The sequence below is a fragment of the Notothenia rossii genome (genome assembly GCF_949606895.1).
Source record: "Notothenia rossii genome assembly, chromosome: 4".
Taxonomy (NCBI): Eukaryota; Metazoa; Chordata; class Actinopteri; order Perciformes; family Nototheniidae; genus Notothenia; species Notothenia rossii.
Window position 1 is genome coordinate 79,207,423 of NC_136902.1, and position 17,122 is coordinate 79,224,544.

The 17,122-nt window shown below is 40.6% G+C and overlaps 1 protein-coding gene across 3 annotated transcripts; it reads right to left on the reverse strand.

Moving 5' to 3' along the window:
* Positions 1 to 1,514: 1,514 nt before the first annotated feature.
* ube4a (ubiquitination factor E4A) lies at positions 1,515 to 16,648 on the reverse strand. 3 transcript variants are annotated; one of them, XM_079677345.1, is made up of 20 exons: positions 16,508 to 16,648; positions 14,570 to 14,733; positions 14,221 to 14,397; positions 10,724 to 10,836; positions 10,441 to 10,593; positions 9,914 to 10,073; positions 9,622 to 9,824; positions 9,248 to 9,439; positions 8,847 to 9,180; positions 8,523 to 8,649; positions 8,047 to 8,354; positions 7,216 to 7,348; positions 6,893 to 7,083; positions 6,555 to 6,655; positions 5,773 to 5,886; positions 5,321 to 5,495; positions 5,041 to 5,221; positions 4,757 to 4,904; positions 3,966 to 4,123; positions 1,515 to 3,770 (listed from the first exon to the last, which is right to left on the reverse strand). In XM_079677345.1, the coding sequence occupies exons 2-20, from the start codon at positions 14,691 to 14,693 to the stop codon at positions 3,635 to 3,637; spliced, it is 3,228 nt and encodes a 1,075-aa protein (XP_079533471.1). In that variant the 5' UTR covers positions 14,694 to 14,733; positions 16,508 to 16,648; the 3' UTR covers positions 1,515 to 3,634. The 3 variants fall into 3 exon arrangements, with proteins under 3 accessions (XP_079533471.1, XP_079533470.1, XP_079533472.1); XM_079677344.1 differs by lacking the exon at positions 16,508 to 16,648 and adding an exon at positions 16,127 to 16,274; XM_079677346.1 differs by lacking the exon at positions 16,508 to 16,648 and adding an exon at positions 15,718 to 15,881.
* Between the last annotated feature and the right edge of the window lie 474 nt (positions 16,649 to 17,122).

Genomic DNA, 17,122 nt, shown 5'->3' on the forward strand with positions numbered 1-17,122 from the left:
CACTGGCCGACACGTCGTTATGCAGGTTGCGGGGCGGAACTGAAGTAACCCCGACAATGCATTTTCTCAGCGGCCCTGTTCAGACTCTGCATGGCTGAATCCAAATCAGGTTCAGGGGCTTTGCCCGGGAAAGGAGCCTCGCGCTTGAATCGCAAGCAAGAACAAGACCGTTGGCTTACAATTTTGTTTCCTAAACAAGGACATTAAAAAATACTTTCATAAGCTTCAGACAAACTTCAATACAAACCACAACAGAATAAAACAATAGTAGCCTATATTCATTATAATAGTTATCTGTAATCAATCAAGGGCGTTGCAATAAATCCTTCATCCCATTGAAGAGTGTTGCTCTGTTCCCACAATACTTGGTATTTTTTTGGGAATAAATGTTTTCTCTCTTTTAAAACTGCTCTGAAATGCTTGAAGCTAGAAAACTTCTGTACCCTGTCCTTGGTGCTGCAGCCACCTGCCAGCTGTAGGGTTTTTGGACATGGTCAGCCTCTCATCAGGTGTGATCCTTCACAAAGTCCTAATTCAATTGAACTTCATTTCTGACATAGCCTATAGCTCAATATCAGTATAAAATGGATAATAAAAACAACAGATACAAATCATTGCAGATTACACATCCACAGTGACACATCCGTTAAAGACATTAGTTTCAATGGTTCTAATATAAGAGCCACTGGGTCCCTCTCGTAAGCTTAGTTAGGGTCATTACATTTTTCAATATATTAATAATCACATACATTTGTACATGAAATTCCTCAGCAAGGACTAAACGGTGGGAATAATATAGTCACAAACATACAACGAGCACTTGAGGAGCTTTAGCTTGAGTGATCTTCTGTATGCATCGGGAAATGCCACCTAAAGCTTTTTAATTGTTTGATTTCCAATCAAAAGTGGACTGTATCGAGTGGACAATCCAATAACAAATGTGCAATACCTACAAGCTGAAAGTGCTTCTCGACTCTCATTAATAGGGATTGTTAGGTTAAATGTTAAAGTTTATGATGTTAACTACATGTGCACGTTACAACCAGGAGCAGCTCCAAGTACTATTATAGGAGCTTGAGTGTCTCAAAACGAATTAGTTTGAGCTCTTAAAGATATGAGAATTGTTAGTAGAACAAGGGGGGTTCTGGCTCTCAAAAATGTCACACATACCTGCTTACATTTCCTGACATATAGTCACAAGCTGTTTGGAAATAGCCTGGAGACATTATAAAGAATGTTAAGGACCCTTAAACCTGAGACCCAGTTATTGAAGGAAAATAAAATATTCTCATATTCATATTGTCCTTGAGATAAATGTACCTCAAGCTTGTTCTTAAACATGCGGCATTTACATAATATACTATAATCTATTTAAAGTAGTCTTTTGAGTTAAACTTCTATTTATTTGTTGTACATTCCCTATTTGTGGTGGTCCAATAGCAAAACACACATTTTACATGTTGCAATGTACTTAACGCTGTCATAATATATCTGAAGGAGAACATTACAATGTGTTATATAACGCACATTAGTTTTATTTATTAATCATAATGTACATCCAAAATAAACATTTTATAATCACAATTAAAACAAAAATATTGCATTATAATTTAACCCATGTAATCATTCAGGTGGTAGATATTCAACATACAGTATGAGGGCATGCCAACTAATACATCATCTCTCACTTTTTGCCATTTCTTACAACCACACTCAATTTTGAATTAAAACTCTTTGATTGAAAAAGCTACTTAAAAAAAAAAGAGTCATCTTATTCTGATCCTTCTCTTATATTCTACCCATAGCTCCCTGTAACGCCCAAAAGAAACAAACTCATCATTATTTCTCTTTAGTATGAAATAAGTCAGATCCTCATTCACTGACATTAACTGCAAGGCTCTTGGTTTTAGGCACCGATCTGTTCTGGACCCATTGATCATTTGTTTGGCCAAATGCTAAAATAAATCAGTAAATTAGTTCAAAATGCAAGATCAGGATACATCAGTTAATCCGGTGAATGTTTGATCAAAGAGTGAAAATTATTAATAAATACACTGCCAGTCAAAAATTATTGAACACCCTAAAATTTAGCTTTTTTTATTATGTTTTGATCCAAAAATGTGATCGTTGTAAAGACCTTAAAATCAACAAAATTAAAGCTTATGAGTTTATTTATAAAATATTGTGATCTTTAAACATTTTTATGATAAACTAGCCAAATAACATTTCATAAATGTATGTTTCGCCCCCTGTGAAGCAAGATCAGCAAATGTTGAGACTTGCTGTGTCTCAATTTTTTAAAAACTATTTCTGGATGTATTTTGATCATGTTTCTGCGACTGCTTTTTGTGCCAAGAGCAGTTATTGTGTGGCCCTGATAACTGCTGTGTGTCTCAAAGTGGCACTTCAGAGATTTTACACGAGGAAGAGTTTAATGTCATAAAAAGTACTCAGTGAAAGGAATTGTAATATGTCTACTCTTGCTCTGAAAGGAGTTTTTTTAAAGTCTGAGACATTTTTTATTACAAGTTGTGAGTAAAAATCTATTTTCCAAGGACTAAACACATGTTTGTTTTGTTTAACACCACTGTTAATTAGTATTAATTTGTAACCACTTTGAGCATACCTAGCAAGGCTACCAATGCCATGCTCAACCATTAACTGATTTTAGTATGAGATTTCAGTTTAGACTGGCCCCCAATAGAAAATAGATTTTAGATTAGTGTTATTACTGAGTACTAAGTTAAACAGAGTTTAAATCCTTATCCAACAACCTATTAGTAAGCAAGCTCTCAGACCCTAATGAGATCTGTCATTACTACTTAATTAAAGGCAGGTGGACTTGAAGATGCAAAGACACTTAGATATAAAGGTTAAAATACAGAAAAAGTATATTCTGTATGGTTTTGTGCTTCAGTATGCTTATAATAGAGACAATTATTTTAAACATCTCCATCTAAATTTAGATTATCTCCACTCAAATAAAAGTCACACACATAAACTTCAGTTTTACCTTTGCTGTTGCCTTTAATTGCTCATTTTATTTACAATTCTGCTTTGAGACTTAGCCTAATATGCTGAAACGTTGGGTGTTCAAGAACTTTAAGAGGCAGTGTTTTTGTCTTTCATGAAGTTAAATCCTAACCATTTCCTCCATGTTCTGCTTTAACAGTTCCCCAAAATACTCACCTTGCAGTATAACATCTGGTTTAGGCCGACTGGTCAGTCAGGAGTTCATTCAGTACATTCAACAAGTCCTGTTGAAAGTGATGCTTCTGGCCACAGTTCTGATTGTAATAATGAGCTAATTAATACACAGTATTCAGGGAGAGAGACCAGCGGGTGCATCATGGTACCACGGGGCATCATGGGACTCAAACAGCTACTGCGTGGGTTGGTATGGATTTTGAAGTCGTCACCAGCCTGTGAGCTACAGTTTTGCCTGGACAGTTTTTCACAGAGGGAATCCACGGAGCGTGAAGGCTGCATGTAAAAGCTAATGCAATGTTAGTCTGAAGAAATCCACAGAGGCAAGCACACCATGGATTAGACAAGAAGCAGAGGAGCACGCTAGATGTAAGCTGTGAAAGAAACCCGGGATGCATTCATTGTTTGTCACAGCGAGGATTCGCGGCTAGCCACTGGGTCCCAGCTGCTGCCTCTCCAGCTTATGCTTATCCAGCCACTGTAAGATCTGCTGCTTGAGTTCCTCGTTTGGCCTGATCTGGTCCATGGTCAGAGGACTGCGGTTGAAAGGGTCTGTCTGGTCACTACGAGGAAGACATATGTGTATAAATTAATTGTTACTTCTGTGCACCAAGCTTTCCCTTCAAGTCTATTGTGACGGTTAAAAGTCATCAGATTACAATAAAGACAAGATGTACAGGACCAATTTTGCTGCATGCAGAAAGACAAATAAAGACAATTATTTCAGGTAACTCTTGCGCTTTTAGGAAGTACCCTACCTGAGGAGATGCCTTGCTATAGTTGAGCGGTCAACTGTGACACTGGAGGAAGGGAGGAGGACCGGGTCGAGCATCAGAGTGGACATGATGGGATCCAGGAACTCATCCGGGGCATCTGCATACGTCTCCTCTTCCTGCTGCTGTCTGTCTGCATGGGGCTAAAGGAGAGGTACAATGACAATGAATCCTTTGTGTTCTCTTTACCACAGAGAACAGGGCAAAGATTCCTAAAAAAGCTTCGAAGTCTGGGTTCCCAATTCTAGACATTATTTTCCAGGCCACTTGCAGTGATGCAGTGACACTGAACACGCCATTCACTGACCTGTTCCTCTCTGTGGATGTCAAATTCATTGTTTTGACCGAGGCCTGACCAACATTTGAAACCAATTCTCCCAGCCAGAGATTAATGACCAAAGTAAAACTATTGCATACTAAACAAGTAGCAAGCAGCTTAACAATTTAAAAGTTTAAAACAAGTTAGAAAGAAAGCACGTCTTGTAATGTCATCCAACCTGCATGACTTGACTTGAGGAAGTGTTCACAGCGTTTCCACAACAACTGAGAGTACCCGATTCAAAATGTTCCTGTCCATAAACTAGAATTTGAATCTTATGTGATCCTGAACATAACCTAGACCAAATATTATGGCTTTGTAGCCCTTGGTATTCATTAATAAATCATAAGCTAAAAATAGGAGAATTTTGAAATAATTTTCCTGGACGTTTTCAATGACTGGGAATTGGGCAATAGTTTTTCCAGGATCTAGGGGAACCCTGCAAGACAAAAGATACCTTTATTTTATCAGCAAGGAGTCCAAACGCCACGATCATGTCCCCAGGCTTGTTTATCTTCTTCAGCACCCTTACTGTTTGGGAGAAGAGGGCGGCAGAGTACGATCGTCCATCCTTTGGGACTGTAGCACAGAAATTCTCCTCATCCCTGCCAAAGACAGAAACAAAAAATGGTATTTACATATGAATTGGACCACAATAATGATCACACTCAGCAATGTCCCACTGTATTTCTTCTTCAGAGGATATAGCACAAGAGAATATGTTCAGTGTTTACTACATACCCCAGATTCAGGTAGATGGTGCAGATGTCAGAAACAAGCTGCTGGGGCTTGAAGTCAAACTCACTGAAGTCCTTGACTTTAAGGGCCCCCATCTTAGGGCCCACTAAGTGCTGCAGAAAATAATTCAGCATGGAGATGATCCTCTCAGCCAGGAAGGGGTGCACGAAGATCCCTTTGATGTCTGGAAAAGAGAACTTTGTTTAAAGCAGAACACACAAGGGAGGGGGGAAGACAAACTTTAAATGGATGAATCAACATGAAGAATCAAGTGTTTTCTGACCTGATGTGAGGAAGGCCAGGGTGCCGATGGTCTCATTAGACATGATGTTGTGGAAGCGTCCCAGCTGTCCCAACATCTGCAGGCTCGACTCCTTCTCTCTCCGGGCATCGGGGGCCAGGCCTTCCCACTCCCCTCTGTCCCGCTCCAACTGAAGGACCTTGATTTTACTCAGGTACTATGAGATAAGATTTTTTTTTTTAGCTAATGAAAAACTTAAGTCATTAATTACGTTTATATGGCCATCATCGACTAATTCTGTGCCAGATGTTCTCCTTGTGCACAATACTTTACAATACCAAAAAATGAATGCAAAGTAAGCACAGCAAAAGATGAAATAAACACCAGACAAACAAACTATAATGGTACTTGACTATAAACTACACAGTAGTAATGTAATGGACAAGTTTATTTGCCATATTGATGTCAGGTGGTGCATGTTTGAATCATCTTACCTGAATAGCCTCATCCAGTAGGAAGATGGCATCATTCATCAGGAGGTTCAGGAACCTGAGGAACAGAGGGGGGTTCATGGCCTCCAGGTTCTCAGATGCATAGTGCGCCAAGTGCTGAAACAAGAGATGTCAAACTTAATAAAGGGCCAATTTAGATCAATCTGCTCGACAAACTACAATTTTCCAATACATAAAATCCCCTGGTGATAAACCATAGATGCCTGTTTCAGCCCTCATTCTCTCTACTGCCTTCACTCTGTCATGAGTCATGAGTCAAGAGGCCCAAGCCAATCTTTGTGTTCATTGAGTGAAACCGAATGACACACCCTGGACAGTTTACCCGGGCCGTTTTCTTTCCTCTCTACTACTCCTCTAGAAATAGACACAATTTGAGTGAGTGGTGATGAGAGTGAGGAAACATTGGCCTTTTGGCAGAGTTTTTTGTTGTTCACCGAAAATCTAGGTCTGCTCTTGATGAAGTTTCCAAATCGCAAACTCTGTAATACACCTAGGAGCGGCCGACCAGCCGATACTTGTCTTTGACCAACATTGTAATGTTCATTATTAAGTGGTGTTTTCATTCTCACGGATTTCAAAAGTTGATTTCTATCTATTGGAACAGCATGCAACATGATTAAGACAGGATTAGATAATAAGAGAGCACACACCAAATACATTTAATAATTAAACACGTGAGCCTCTTTTTGTATGGCCATTCAATAAACCATTGAAAACAGTTTACTTGGATGGAAAACCTCAAAGTCACCAGTTGTTTTTTTTACCTTGATACTCTCTCTGTAGCTTTCTTTTGTCCACATATACTTGAGGATGGGATACATGGGTCTCCTGTAGTTGAATTTCTGTTCGAATTGATGAGGGTCACCTAATAAAAGGAATGGGAAAAATAAAAGAAATCAAACATTGCTAATTTCTTTTTTCTTCAATTTCTCATTTGGATGTTCGTTTTCATCATTGCCTTACATAAAGTTATTTTCACTAGGTGATTGTACTTGTGACAGCACCTGAACTGGACTTTTCAAGGGGACTTTATATGATACAGTTCGATGCTGCTTGCATCACTACGACGATAGCATATACAAAATTGTGAGGAATACAATACCTGTGAACTCGATGTCTACAAACACAGAGATGAGGGCCTCGGCCAGCTCAGGTGCGTGTCTATAGGAGCAGAAGGCTCTCTCTCGCTGGAACACGACTGGCTGAATAGCACCAGAAGCCACCGGCTCCATGTGGGGCATCACCGCCTCTAGGACCTCCGCCAGCTTTGCTCTTAAATGAGGGTTCTTCATCCTGTTGTGCATGCAGGACAGAGGGTGTTGAGCCAAACACTCTAAGGCGGTCTGCATCATTCAAACCCCATAGGACATCAATTATTCCTTTCAACTGACAACAATGGCTGATATAGTAGATGTAGTTGTGTACCTCTCTATGTTTCCCATGAAGACAGTGATGAAGTTAAGAATCTGCTCCAGACTTTCTCCAGAAGTCTCCAAAACATCGTCAGCAAATCGACGCAAGAAGATGAAAAAATCTCCCATGTTTTCTGCAAAGAACTCTGTCGGAACAGGCACACAGAAGTGATGAATATCATAAAAAGGTATGTTCAGCATCAATGAATCATTTTACTAAAAGTGATGAATCCCTTCCTTGCATGCACAGCTGCCCCCTGCTCCTAGTTCTGGGATGGGTTAAAAACAGAGACTACATTTCACTTTGTGTGCTGCGTGCATGTATGTGTGACAAATAAAGAGGGTTTCATTCATTCATAAATAAAATATTGAAGTATCACCTGCATATAATAAAAATATATGGGATTTGTAAAGTGCTTTTCCTAATGCTCAAAGACGCTTATATATATTATATAAGCAGAGTTAAAGGTTTTAACGTAATGGTCCAAAATAATTTGAACTGACTGAGCCTGAACCCGACAGTGAAATATACAAAAATATACATCTTAAAATAAAATCTATGTGAAATTTTAATAATTTCAAGTTGCAAGGTGTCGTAATATCATAGGAAAAGGATTTCTATCAATTATATGTTGAAGTATAAGTTTACACAACACACTTTTAAACATGCTCCAATTACGAGATAACACATATAAAAACATGAAACAACCTGATGAGATTTAAGCATGAAAAATGTATAGAAATGAAATGTCAGCCTCCCTTGAACCCACTGATCAATCAAAGCTTAAGATTGAGCGGCTTTATGTTTAACTCTGTTTGTAGTGTAGTGGGAGACGTGAGCTACCTGGTACGTAGCAGAGCACAGTGTTCTGTAGGGGGGGCAGGGGGAAACTGAGTGCTACATGTTCAGGCCCCTGGTTCCCCACACCCAGCTGAACGAGCAGCGCAGCCGAGGAAGCTTGGAGGCTAAAGCAGCATTGCAGCATGGCGGGCTGAGTGGTGGCAGCTTTGGTAGACAGGTAAACAATCATCAGACGCTCAAACTGCTCCAGCAGCTGATCCGACATGGGGTTGCCCGATCGCTGGGCGTCCTGACACGTCACCTGGAGCCGATGGAGAGACTGGTTCATCTTCACCATCTGCTCGTGGAGTCTGCACATGCACGCCACAGAAGCATGGAAACAAACAGAAAAACACAGTACGGGTTAATGCTGACATATGGTGTGAATATGAAGAAAATAAGGTATGCTACATTTCTGTGGGGTATGTAAAACGGGAAGTTTCTTTATTTATTTATGGAAGTTCTTTGAAGGTATGCACCTGTGGAAGCCGAGATGCATGGTGAGTTGTGTGAGGATGAGGTTTTCGGTCAGCAGGCTGTACGACTGCGCAGACTCCACCGACTGCTGGGGGGGCAAAGGGATCAGACAGGTTTCCTTGTCGAGACCTGGCGTAAGAGATTGGGGATTATTTAGACATAAAATGTAGTTTGTACAATTGTAAAATTATAAATGCTATAAATCCAAACTGCTATGAGCCCATTTATAAAGACAATGCAAACACCAGAGCAGCTGCACTAATACTTAAAATGATGATAATGTATTTGAACTGGTCAAATTGATGCTAATTTTCAAATGTAGTAACCTCTTGCGTGCACATTGCGATTGCGCCTCTCTTCCTCGCTCAGCTCTTTGAGGGCACAGTAGGTGGGGTTAAAGGTCAGGAGTTTGGGTGACCGCGGCCGGCAGAAGGGCTGGCACAGCTTCAGCAGTGCTGCACCCAAGTTTAAGAAGAATGCATCTGAAGCGTACATCTGGAAGAAGATCTCTGGCATCTGATTGGCCCATATCTTGGCCCGGCCGGCATTAGCCTGCAGACAGCCGCCCAACCACGAGAGCAGCAAGTGACGCGTCTCACTGGATCGCTGGAGCAGGTTTTTCAAAATCTGGTGAAGCTTTTCCTGAAACTGACCCATAAACTGCAACACAAGGAGAGTAAACATCGTTTATCCGACAGCAACATCAAGCTGAAGAGAGTCTCTTTACCTGGTGGATGTTGGCCTCCTGGACCTTTGTCTCCTGGGCACTGGAGCGGGAGGGGTTCAGGAAGTAGCCATGTCCCTCCACCACACCTGGGGTTCTCAACAAGCAGGAGATACTCAACACTGTTCCCAGCAGGGTCTTCTGGTACTGCAAACCATTAGCTGGGTCTTTGGGCTGAATGTGTTCCACCAACACCTTAAAAATAAATAAAAAGAACAGTGAAATATTCGGCAATGTCTGTTTATCTGAATATGATTATTTGATGTACTGTGAATTATTGAATATTACTCGATTAGTGATGGGCAACGAACTTTGTAGTTGTTGTCAGTAGTCATAATTATGATAACATGTATGAACATCTGTGTGTTTCTCCTGACCTTGGCAATATCTTTATGGTGGCTGAAGTAGAGCAGGACGTCTAGGTAGGAGTAGAGGAGAGGCTGGCACAGGTCCAGGTCTTTGATGCGTCCCTGGAAAATATCCAGCACCGGTACTATGACCTCCCCAAAGGTGCGCACCTCCTGGTCGGAGAGCAGGCCAGCAATGATCTCCTCCAAAAACTCAAACACCTCTTCTGGCTCTGAAACACATCGGCTTTGTAAGAAACAGAGAAGAGTAGAATCAAGGAAAAGCTTTACCGAGGCAGGAAAGAAACAGTCCTGAACCTACGTGCTGCGCGGAAACCTTCCAGCAACAAGTCCAGAAGCTGTTCATAGATGTTCTGTGTGACGTAGATCTCTGGGGTGAGCAGAACTGTGCGTGTGTTGGAAATTGTCAGGTTCTTACAGCGTACAGCAAACGACAGCAACTTCTCCGGGACCTTCGTCACCTAATACACAGATAATCCAGTCACTAAATTATGAAAGAGCCTGGGTTATTCTATTGAATTCAATTCAATTCATTTCAAGGCTTTATGTGCACAGTAGCTACAGTGTAGATATGGCAATGAAAGACTTAAGTCCGAGGCTCCTCCAACAATGCAACATGAATATATATAGGACATGAAAGAAATTAAACCAATACAAATAGAGAAAGAAATAACAATAGAAATAGAATAGGGCAAGAGAATGTTGTGAGATGTGCAAGTAAATACATATCAAATAGTGCAAAAGGGTTATTTTTCTGTTCCAATTAATGAGAATATTTACAACTGGCAATCTCTGAAAAAGGTTAGTTAAAGTGCTACGATAACAAACCTCTTCTTTGGACCTCTGGTAACAGGCGAAGAGGTAACGGATGGCACTCGTGTCTCCAGCGTCACGGTCAGCTGACAGGTTGACAGCGCTGCACGACGTCATGTAGATGAGGTTGTTCCCCGGCTCTAGCACCAGCAGACGGTTGAACAGAGCCTAAAGACACAAATCAGTCAACTTACTCAATAATACATTTTTGAAACATCCTAAAATTATAGAAGTTCTTAACATTTAGTAGAAACAGGATGTGGGACAAATGGAGTGACGACACAAAAAGACGTCAGACCTGTTCTATGTTATCCGTGTCCAGCCAGTCCTGTCCATCCAGATCTGAAGCCATCTCCTCCAGGTAAACACAGCGAGGGGGGATCCCATTACCTCCTCTCAGACTGGAGTCACCTAAGGGAGAGAACCAGGGTCCTTCAAATTAAGTCTGCACAAATCATATTACACAAAACAACCTATGAAGCTTAAAGGAACAGCTGACCATAACATCCAAATGACATGTCCGCAGACACAAACAGACTCCACAGGGAAAACAATACCAGCAATGCTGTCGCAACTGGCAAAAAGACACATGGGGATTAAATGCAATTAATGTTTTTACTTCTTTATTTCAAACTGAGGTGCAACAGAATGTATTAATGTGAAAACAGGGGTACTTTTAACATTCATTTCCTGATCACCATCACACACCCTTAGGTGGTCTCAGTGGTCGAGAGTCAGAAGCAAGACTTTAGTATGCAAGGTCTTTGTATTGTCAAGAACTATGAGTCATTTGTTGCAGTGCTTACAGGAAATTACACTTTCAAGTCGCTAGAGCACTTGAAATAACAGGGGGACAACAGAGCAGACTTAACAGGATCAGACAACTTCCTGTCTGTCTGCCTAATGTCCCTTCCACAAAAAAGGAAGTACTGCAGGGAAACGTGATGAACTGGAAATGTAAAAAGGTCAATGAGGATTATCTGACTTGATTCTCCAACATCGTCTCACACCCAGAGATTCACATGGGCTTCGTTATCTTTGGCTTTAAAGGGCTACAATATAAACCGGTTCATTATGAACATAAAGCTAGAGTATGCTATCGGGATATTGCCGAAAGTACTAGTAACTACTTCTACATCTATAACCAGGGGTGCACATCACTTTTTGAGTGAGTTACTCAGATGAGTACCAGGAGACAGCGTTTGGTACGCACCCCACTTGAAGCGTGGTCCTCCTCAGTGTCTCCTTCACTGTCCTCTATTTACACTTCTTGCATGCTCGATGATGAAGAGGATGAAGATGCACCTCCCTGTCTCTTTTTAAGCCTCCGATTTGCTTTCTCCAAAATGTGTTGCCAAAACTGTGAAGTCCTTGCATTTCCTGAGGCCAAGTTGAAGGATCAAATACTAAGAGATTATCACATGACTTGAAGTCATATCTCATTTCAGATGTGGGAAGTTACTAAGTACACTCATTCAAGTACTGAGATATTTGTACTTTACTTGACTTTGATCTAATTTGTCAAATTAGCTGCATCTTTACCAGCTTTGATAACACTTTAATGATCAATCATTACAAAACATATCATATATACTGTCCCTTTCATGCATGAATTATGAAAGCTTCAGTCAGGATTTTTTTACCAAGTGTTATTATTGCTCTTGGGGCATGAAAAACAAGATTTGAACTTTTTTTTTTTTTTAATCTAGTTTTTTCAAAGAGATATTTATATGTCCACTCAGGTGGACAGTATGCGTTCAGGGTTTGAACTGAAGAGATGTACATTTTGAAAAAATGATAAATAAAGATGTGCAAACTGAAAATTACATCATAATAACATAAGTACATTGATTTACGGCCCAAAAAGATATTGCAGATGAAGTATTTTCAAGAATAACCAGGGCCAGGGGCCAATTTGAGGCCCCACGCACAGTTATTTGATGAGTGCTAGTGGAGCCTCGCAGCGGCAAAACCGTGCCGCGCCACCCTAATTGCGCCACATAAGCGCATAGGTGCGCCTCAGATGAGGCCCCCCTCCGCAAGGTGTGGCCCCCTCCACAAGGTGAGTCCCCACACAGTCTGCATGATCTGCCTGTAGGGAGGGACGGCCCTGGGAACAACAGCAGCAGTACCAGTATTCATTGTAGTTGAAATATAGCCAGTGATGCATGACGTCCACTGCAGTGGACAGGTGGTTAATCATGATTTCCTGCAAACATAAAATAAATTCTTTGATAATTTATGAATTATATGAGTCCTTAGTTGTTACTTGATGTCAACACATTTATACCTGCAGGGGACGCTTTCCATAAAAGGATTGGCAAGATATAGATGGGTGACTTGGTCCATGTGGCTTTCTGTCGTCCATCTTGGTTTAGAGACATGTATCATGCACTTACACTGACTTTCCACTGAGTGGCAGCGTATGGGATGATGCAATAGGGTCCTATGTAGTGGCTGATGGTGCAACTATGCAAAAACAAACAATGCATATAGAAGAAAACACCTTTTGAATAGCTGTCCACTGTAGTGACCTCTATGCATGAAAGGTCTGAAATGGACCAACCTGCACAATGACTACTTTTAATTTTGGTACTTTAACTATATTTTGATGATAATACTTTTCTAATTTTACTTGAGCAACATTTGGAATGTAGGACTTTTACTGTAACAGAGTAAGTTACTCTGGTACTTCTACTTTTACTCAAGTACAAGATCTGAGTACTTCTTCCACCTCTGTCTGATTTCAAACTCTTCCATAACACCCTGAGGAAGTTTGCAGCTGTGTGTTTTACTCCACTTTGGTGGAAATAAAATTGCAGCAGCTTGACCACAGAGCGTGAACGTTGTGATCATCTGATTTTGCGCAGTTCTCCAGTGTGCGCGGGGCACAGAATGTGCACAGGGGAGTCTCCCACTGCAGCCAGTTGGCAGAGTTTTGGCACAATTATGTTGTTCCTACCGACGTTAACCCTGTCTGTGCACACGGCGACCAACTCTGTTGTCCGGAGCCTCTGCCTCAAGTAAAGCTTCAGAGGTCCGTTCGTTATGTCCTGCGCGGCTCGCCCAGCTCCAGTTCAGTCAGTCACAGAAAGTCCGAAGATTTTTTGCAGGGAGCGAAACAGCAACGTAGCTGCTTAATGTCTTTGTTTTTTACATCTCTCGTAGTTTACTCCATTGAGTGTTAACAAGAAACACGTGTAGACGAAATATGTGTTTTGTTTTGATGTTTCAGGTACGTAAAGGCGCGTAGTGACACAAGTGACGTTATGCAATTTAGATTTTTGCCGGGCATGCGTTCCTGCGTACCAGTTATGTGCACCCCTGTCTATAACCCTATTCTGACTCTCTGACAGGGTCAAACCAACATCTAGTTGTGTCTATTTATATGGGTCACAACCCTGATATGGATTGGTTCTAACATGAAAGTTTCCTGGCATGACAACAATATTTAAATGTTATTTAATTATGCAAAACCAAAAGTGAGAGAAAGCAAATTTGAAAACAGGAAGAGAGAAGGGGATCTAAAAGCAAAAGTGAATCTGATAGAAGAGGAGGAATTTAATCGGAAAACTTTTTTGTTGTTAATTTGCAACAAAATACACTTTTTATCAGTAACTTCAATGCAGACCATAGCCTCTGCTAAATGTACCAAGCAGAATTGAGGCAGTGACAGCTGTCTCATATTGTTGTGTCTATCATGTAGTCAATGGAACTTAGTCGGACGCACATATTCTCTTTGAAAGGAGTATAAATTACAGATCAAAAACGTATTACTCTCCTCCTTCTACTTACTGTTGTCCAGAGTGATGAGAAATATCCTCTGGATCATGTGATTGACATTGAGCTGTTCACACAGCTCCTGCCGGGACCGGAAGGAGCGACTGATCTCTGCCACGGAATCGTCATTTTCATCAACGCTGTCCGAAACAGAGTTTTCCGACTCTGAATGGCTCTCTCCCGAGTCCTCCACTGTTGTGCAGGAGACAGAGGGTAGGTATGAAAAACAATGTGGATACCATTGAGCCAGATGTTAACATGACCTTTACTTCACTGACATGTTATAAATGTGTTTATGTGAACGCATCCCTCATAACACTGACAATACGTCTCATCAGAAGATTGCTCGAATAACTCTACCCACATGGTTCAGCAGACGCTTCGGGTTTCTGCCCAGATGCAAATTGCTTGGCATCAGCGACTGAGCCGAAGAGAGCAGCAAAGGGGTTGCGGGAGATATGCTGGTTGTTGTTGCCCTGGTCAGTCATCTCATTGGGGCTCAACACTCACTCCATCCAAGATCCCAGCCTTAAGGAGCGATGCAGACACAAAAACTGTCAATAGTATAAAGACATTCAATAACAGAGCAAGGGATACAGGAGCATGCAGAGTATATTCTCTCACACGCAAAAAAGTATTTGACTAAAGAAATTCCTATGTATACTCATACGTTTATCTTCATCTTTTGATTTGTTGATTTTTATTGTCAGACAGCTTAAACTGAGATTTCCGCCAAAAAATCTTTCAGAAGCACCACTTTAACAGAAATATGCAAGTCATTTAAAAAAAAAAAGTGTCCTGAATTGTTTTTAATACATCAAAATGAGTAACCTGCTGAATAAATCTTAGTTGACTTAGACAAAAACAACCAATAAGTCAATACGTGGGCGCAGCCCTACAATTCATCATCTTAGTCATTGTCCCACTATCACCTTGACCTGTAAACCAGTGAAATGCAAAACTGCACAACATCTGAACCTTGTCCTTAACAGCTTGGTAGCTTCTTTTTTTTTTAATCAAAACTTCATTCAAATTAACTGGAACTTGTGTCCCCAGCAAACCACCTAACATGTTTTAACAAATGAGGGTTGTATGTGCAATTCTTAAAACATTTCCTGTCTCTTTACGTCATATTTCCTGCATCTTATTAGGACATCCTATTCGATTAATATCTATGACACTGATAACAATACAATGCTGGTTACTTACTATCGCCTCATTTGAGTTGCAAGATATTGTTTTAATTTCATTACTTGAAAAGGGGAAACGTAAACAAGAATCAAACATATGCAAGTATAATAGTGTCAACTGAAAGGCTAGCTTTCGTTAGCAGGAGTTATTAGGCATCTTAGCCTAAAAACACATTGTATATACTGTGGTAAAAGGCAAACAATACATTACAGAGATGTTTCAATCTTGATTTAAGCACTTCCACACTATGCATTTCCCTCTGATGCTATTATAAACTTTCAGTGATGACATCCAGGTAGAAGGGAATGAAAAGAAACACACCTGCTTCCACTGACAGCTAACCGAGCATAGAACATATGATTATCAGTGCTTTACGGTATAACGTGTTGTCACGGTTACCCATCATCCATCCATCATTTTACGATTATAAACCGTTGAACCTTTATAGAGCTAGCTTTACAACTAGCCACTTTTAGGCTTTTTTATGTCCTGTCACAGGTTTAACCATATAGTAGCAGCTTGAGCTTGGCGATAGTTAGCCATCCAGCTAGCAGGGTAAGCTAGCAGCCCTAACCGTCCTGCATCAGTTAGCTGGTTAGCTAGTTAGCAAGCTAAGCTGTCATGGGGTCACCACGACTCTATTTCAGCACCAATAAGATCAACTGTTACACGGATTCAGCGTATTTTCAGTTTGTATAATGGATACAAACGATGAAGCGGACTGTCCTACCTGTTTGACGGGAAGAAGCGTGTTTCTGATATTAAAGAAATCGCCTCTACGAAACCAGCTCCTCAGTAAACTGAAATTGTACACGTCATCAGAATGAGACGGGGCGTCTTTTTTGCTTCGTAACTTTTTACTCAACATTAATACATAATTGAAGAGCATGTATACGTTTATTTAATTTACAATACTTTACTTAATTGATTCTAATTTGTCCCTGTTTTGTTTTAGATATGTATTTATTGTGCTACCCTGAAACAAGGATTTGAGTGTTCAACCTGCCTCGCTTTATATTAGCCTACTTCTAAAAATGAATTGATTAGTTTCGCTGAATATGACAATAATTGGTCTATCTAATTTTTCTTAATGTAATATTCACAAACTTACATTCTTAACTCTCATGGTCGAATATTAAAGAGCCTTTGTTGGTCTGGGGATAACATTTTGACTAAGGCCCAATCGCAAACCACTCCCTCGACCCTTTAGCCACACTCGCAGCTCAACGAGGCTCCTGTCAGATGGAGGGAGTAAATACAGCAGCAAGCTTTGGGACGGCCTCCCCTCTCCGGCAGAAATAGGAAATGCCGTAACTGTATGTAACAACGGTTTCAAATCAGCATCTCTTTGACAAAAAATGTAAATTAATAACTCAAATAAAACTCCAAACATCTTTAATTGTGTTCTTTTAGTTTTAAACCTGATGTTTATAAGCTTCTTAGTTTTTGCAACAGTCTGTATACACAACTTTATAATAAAATGCACACATTTACCTTGTTCTAGACTAAACACAGGTATGATCCTAAGTTAAAAACATATGAGGTTATCATGAGGTTGTTAACATCGCAGTTTATCAGTGGACGTTTGCTGGAAATACTTGTAAACGTGTTTCCTGACGGACACACACAGCGTGACTCCGGTCAGGTAGAGACCGGTCTCAAGTCAGCACCGCTGCAGACTCGCTGTTTGAGGGCTTGATAGCCCACTCCCCCTCCACACCGCTCC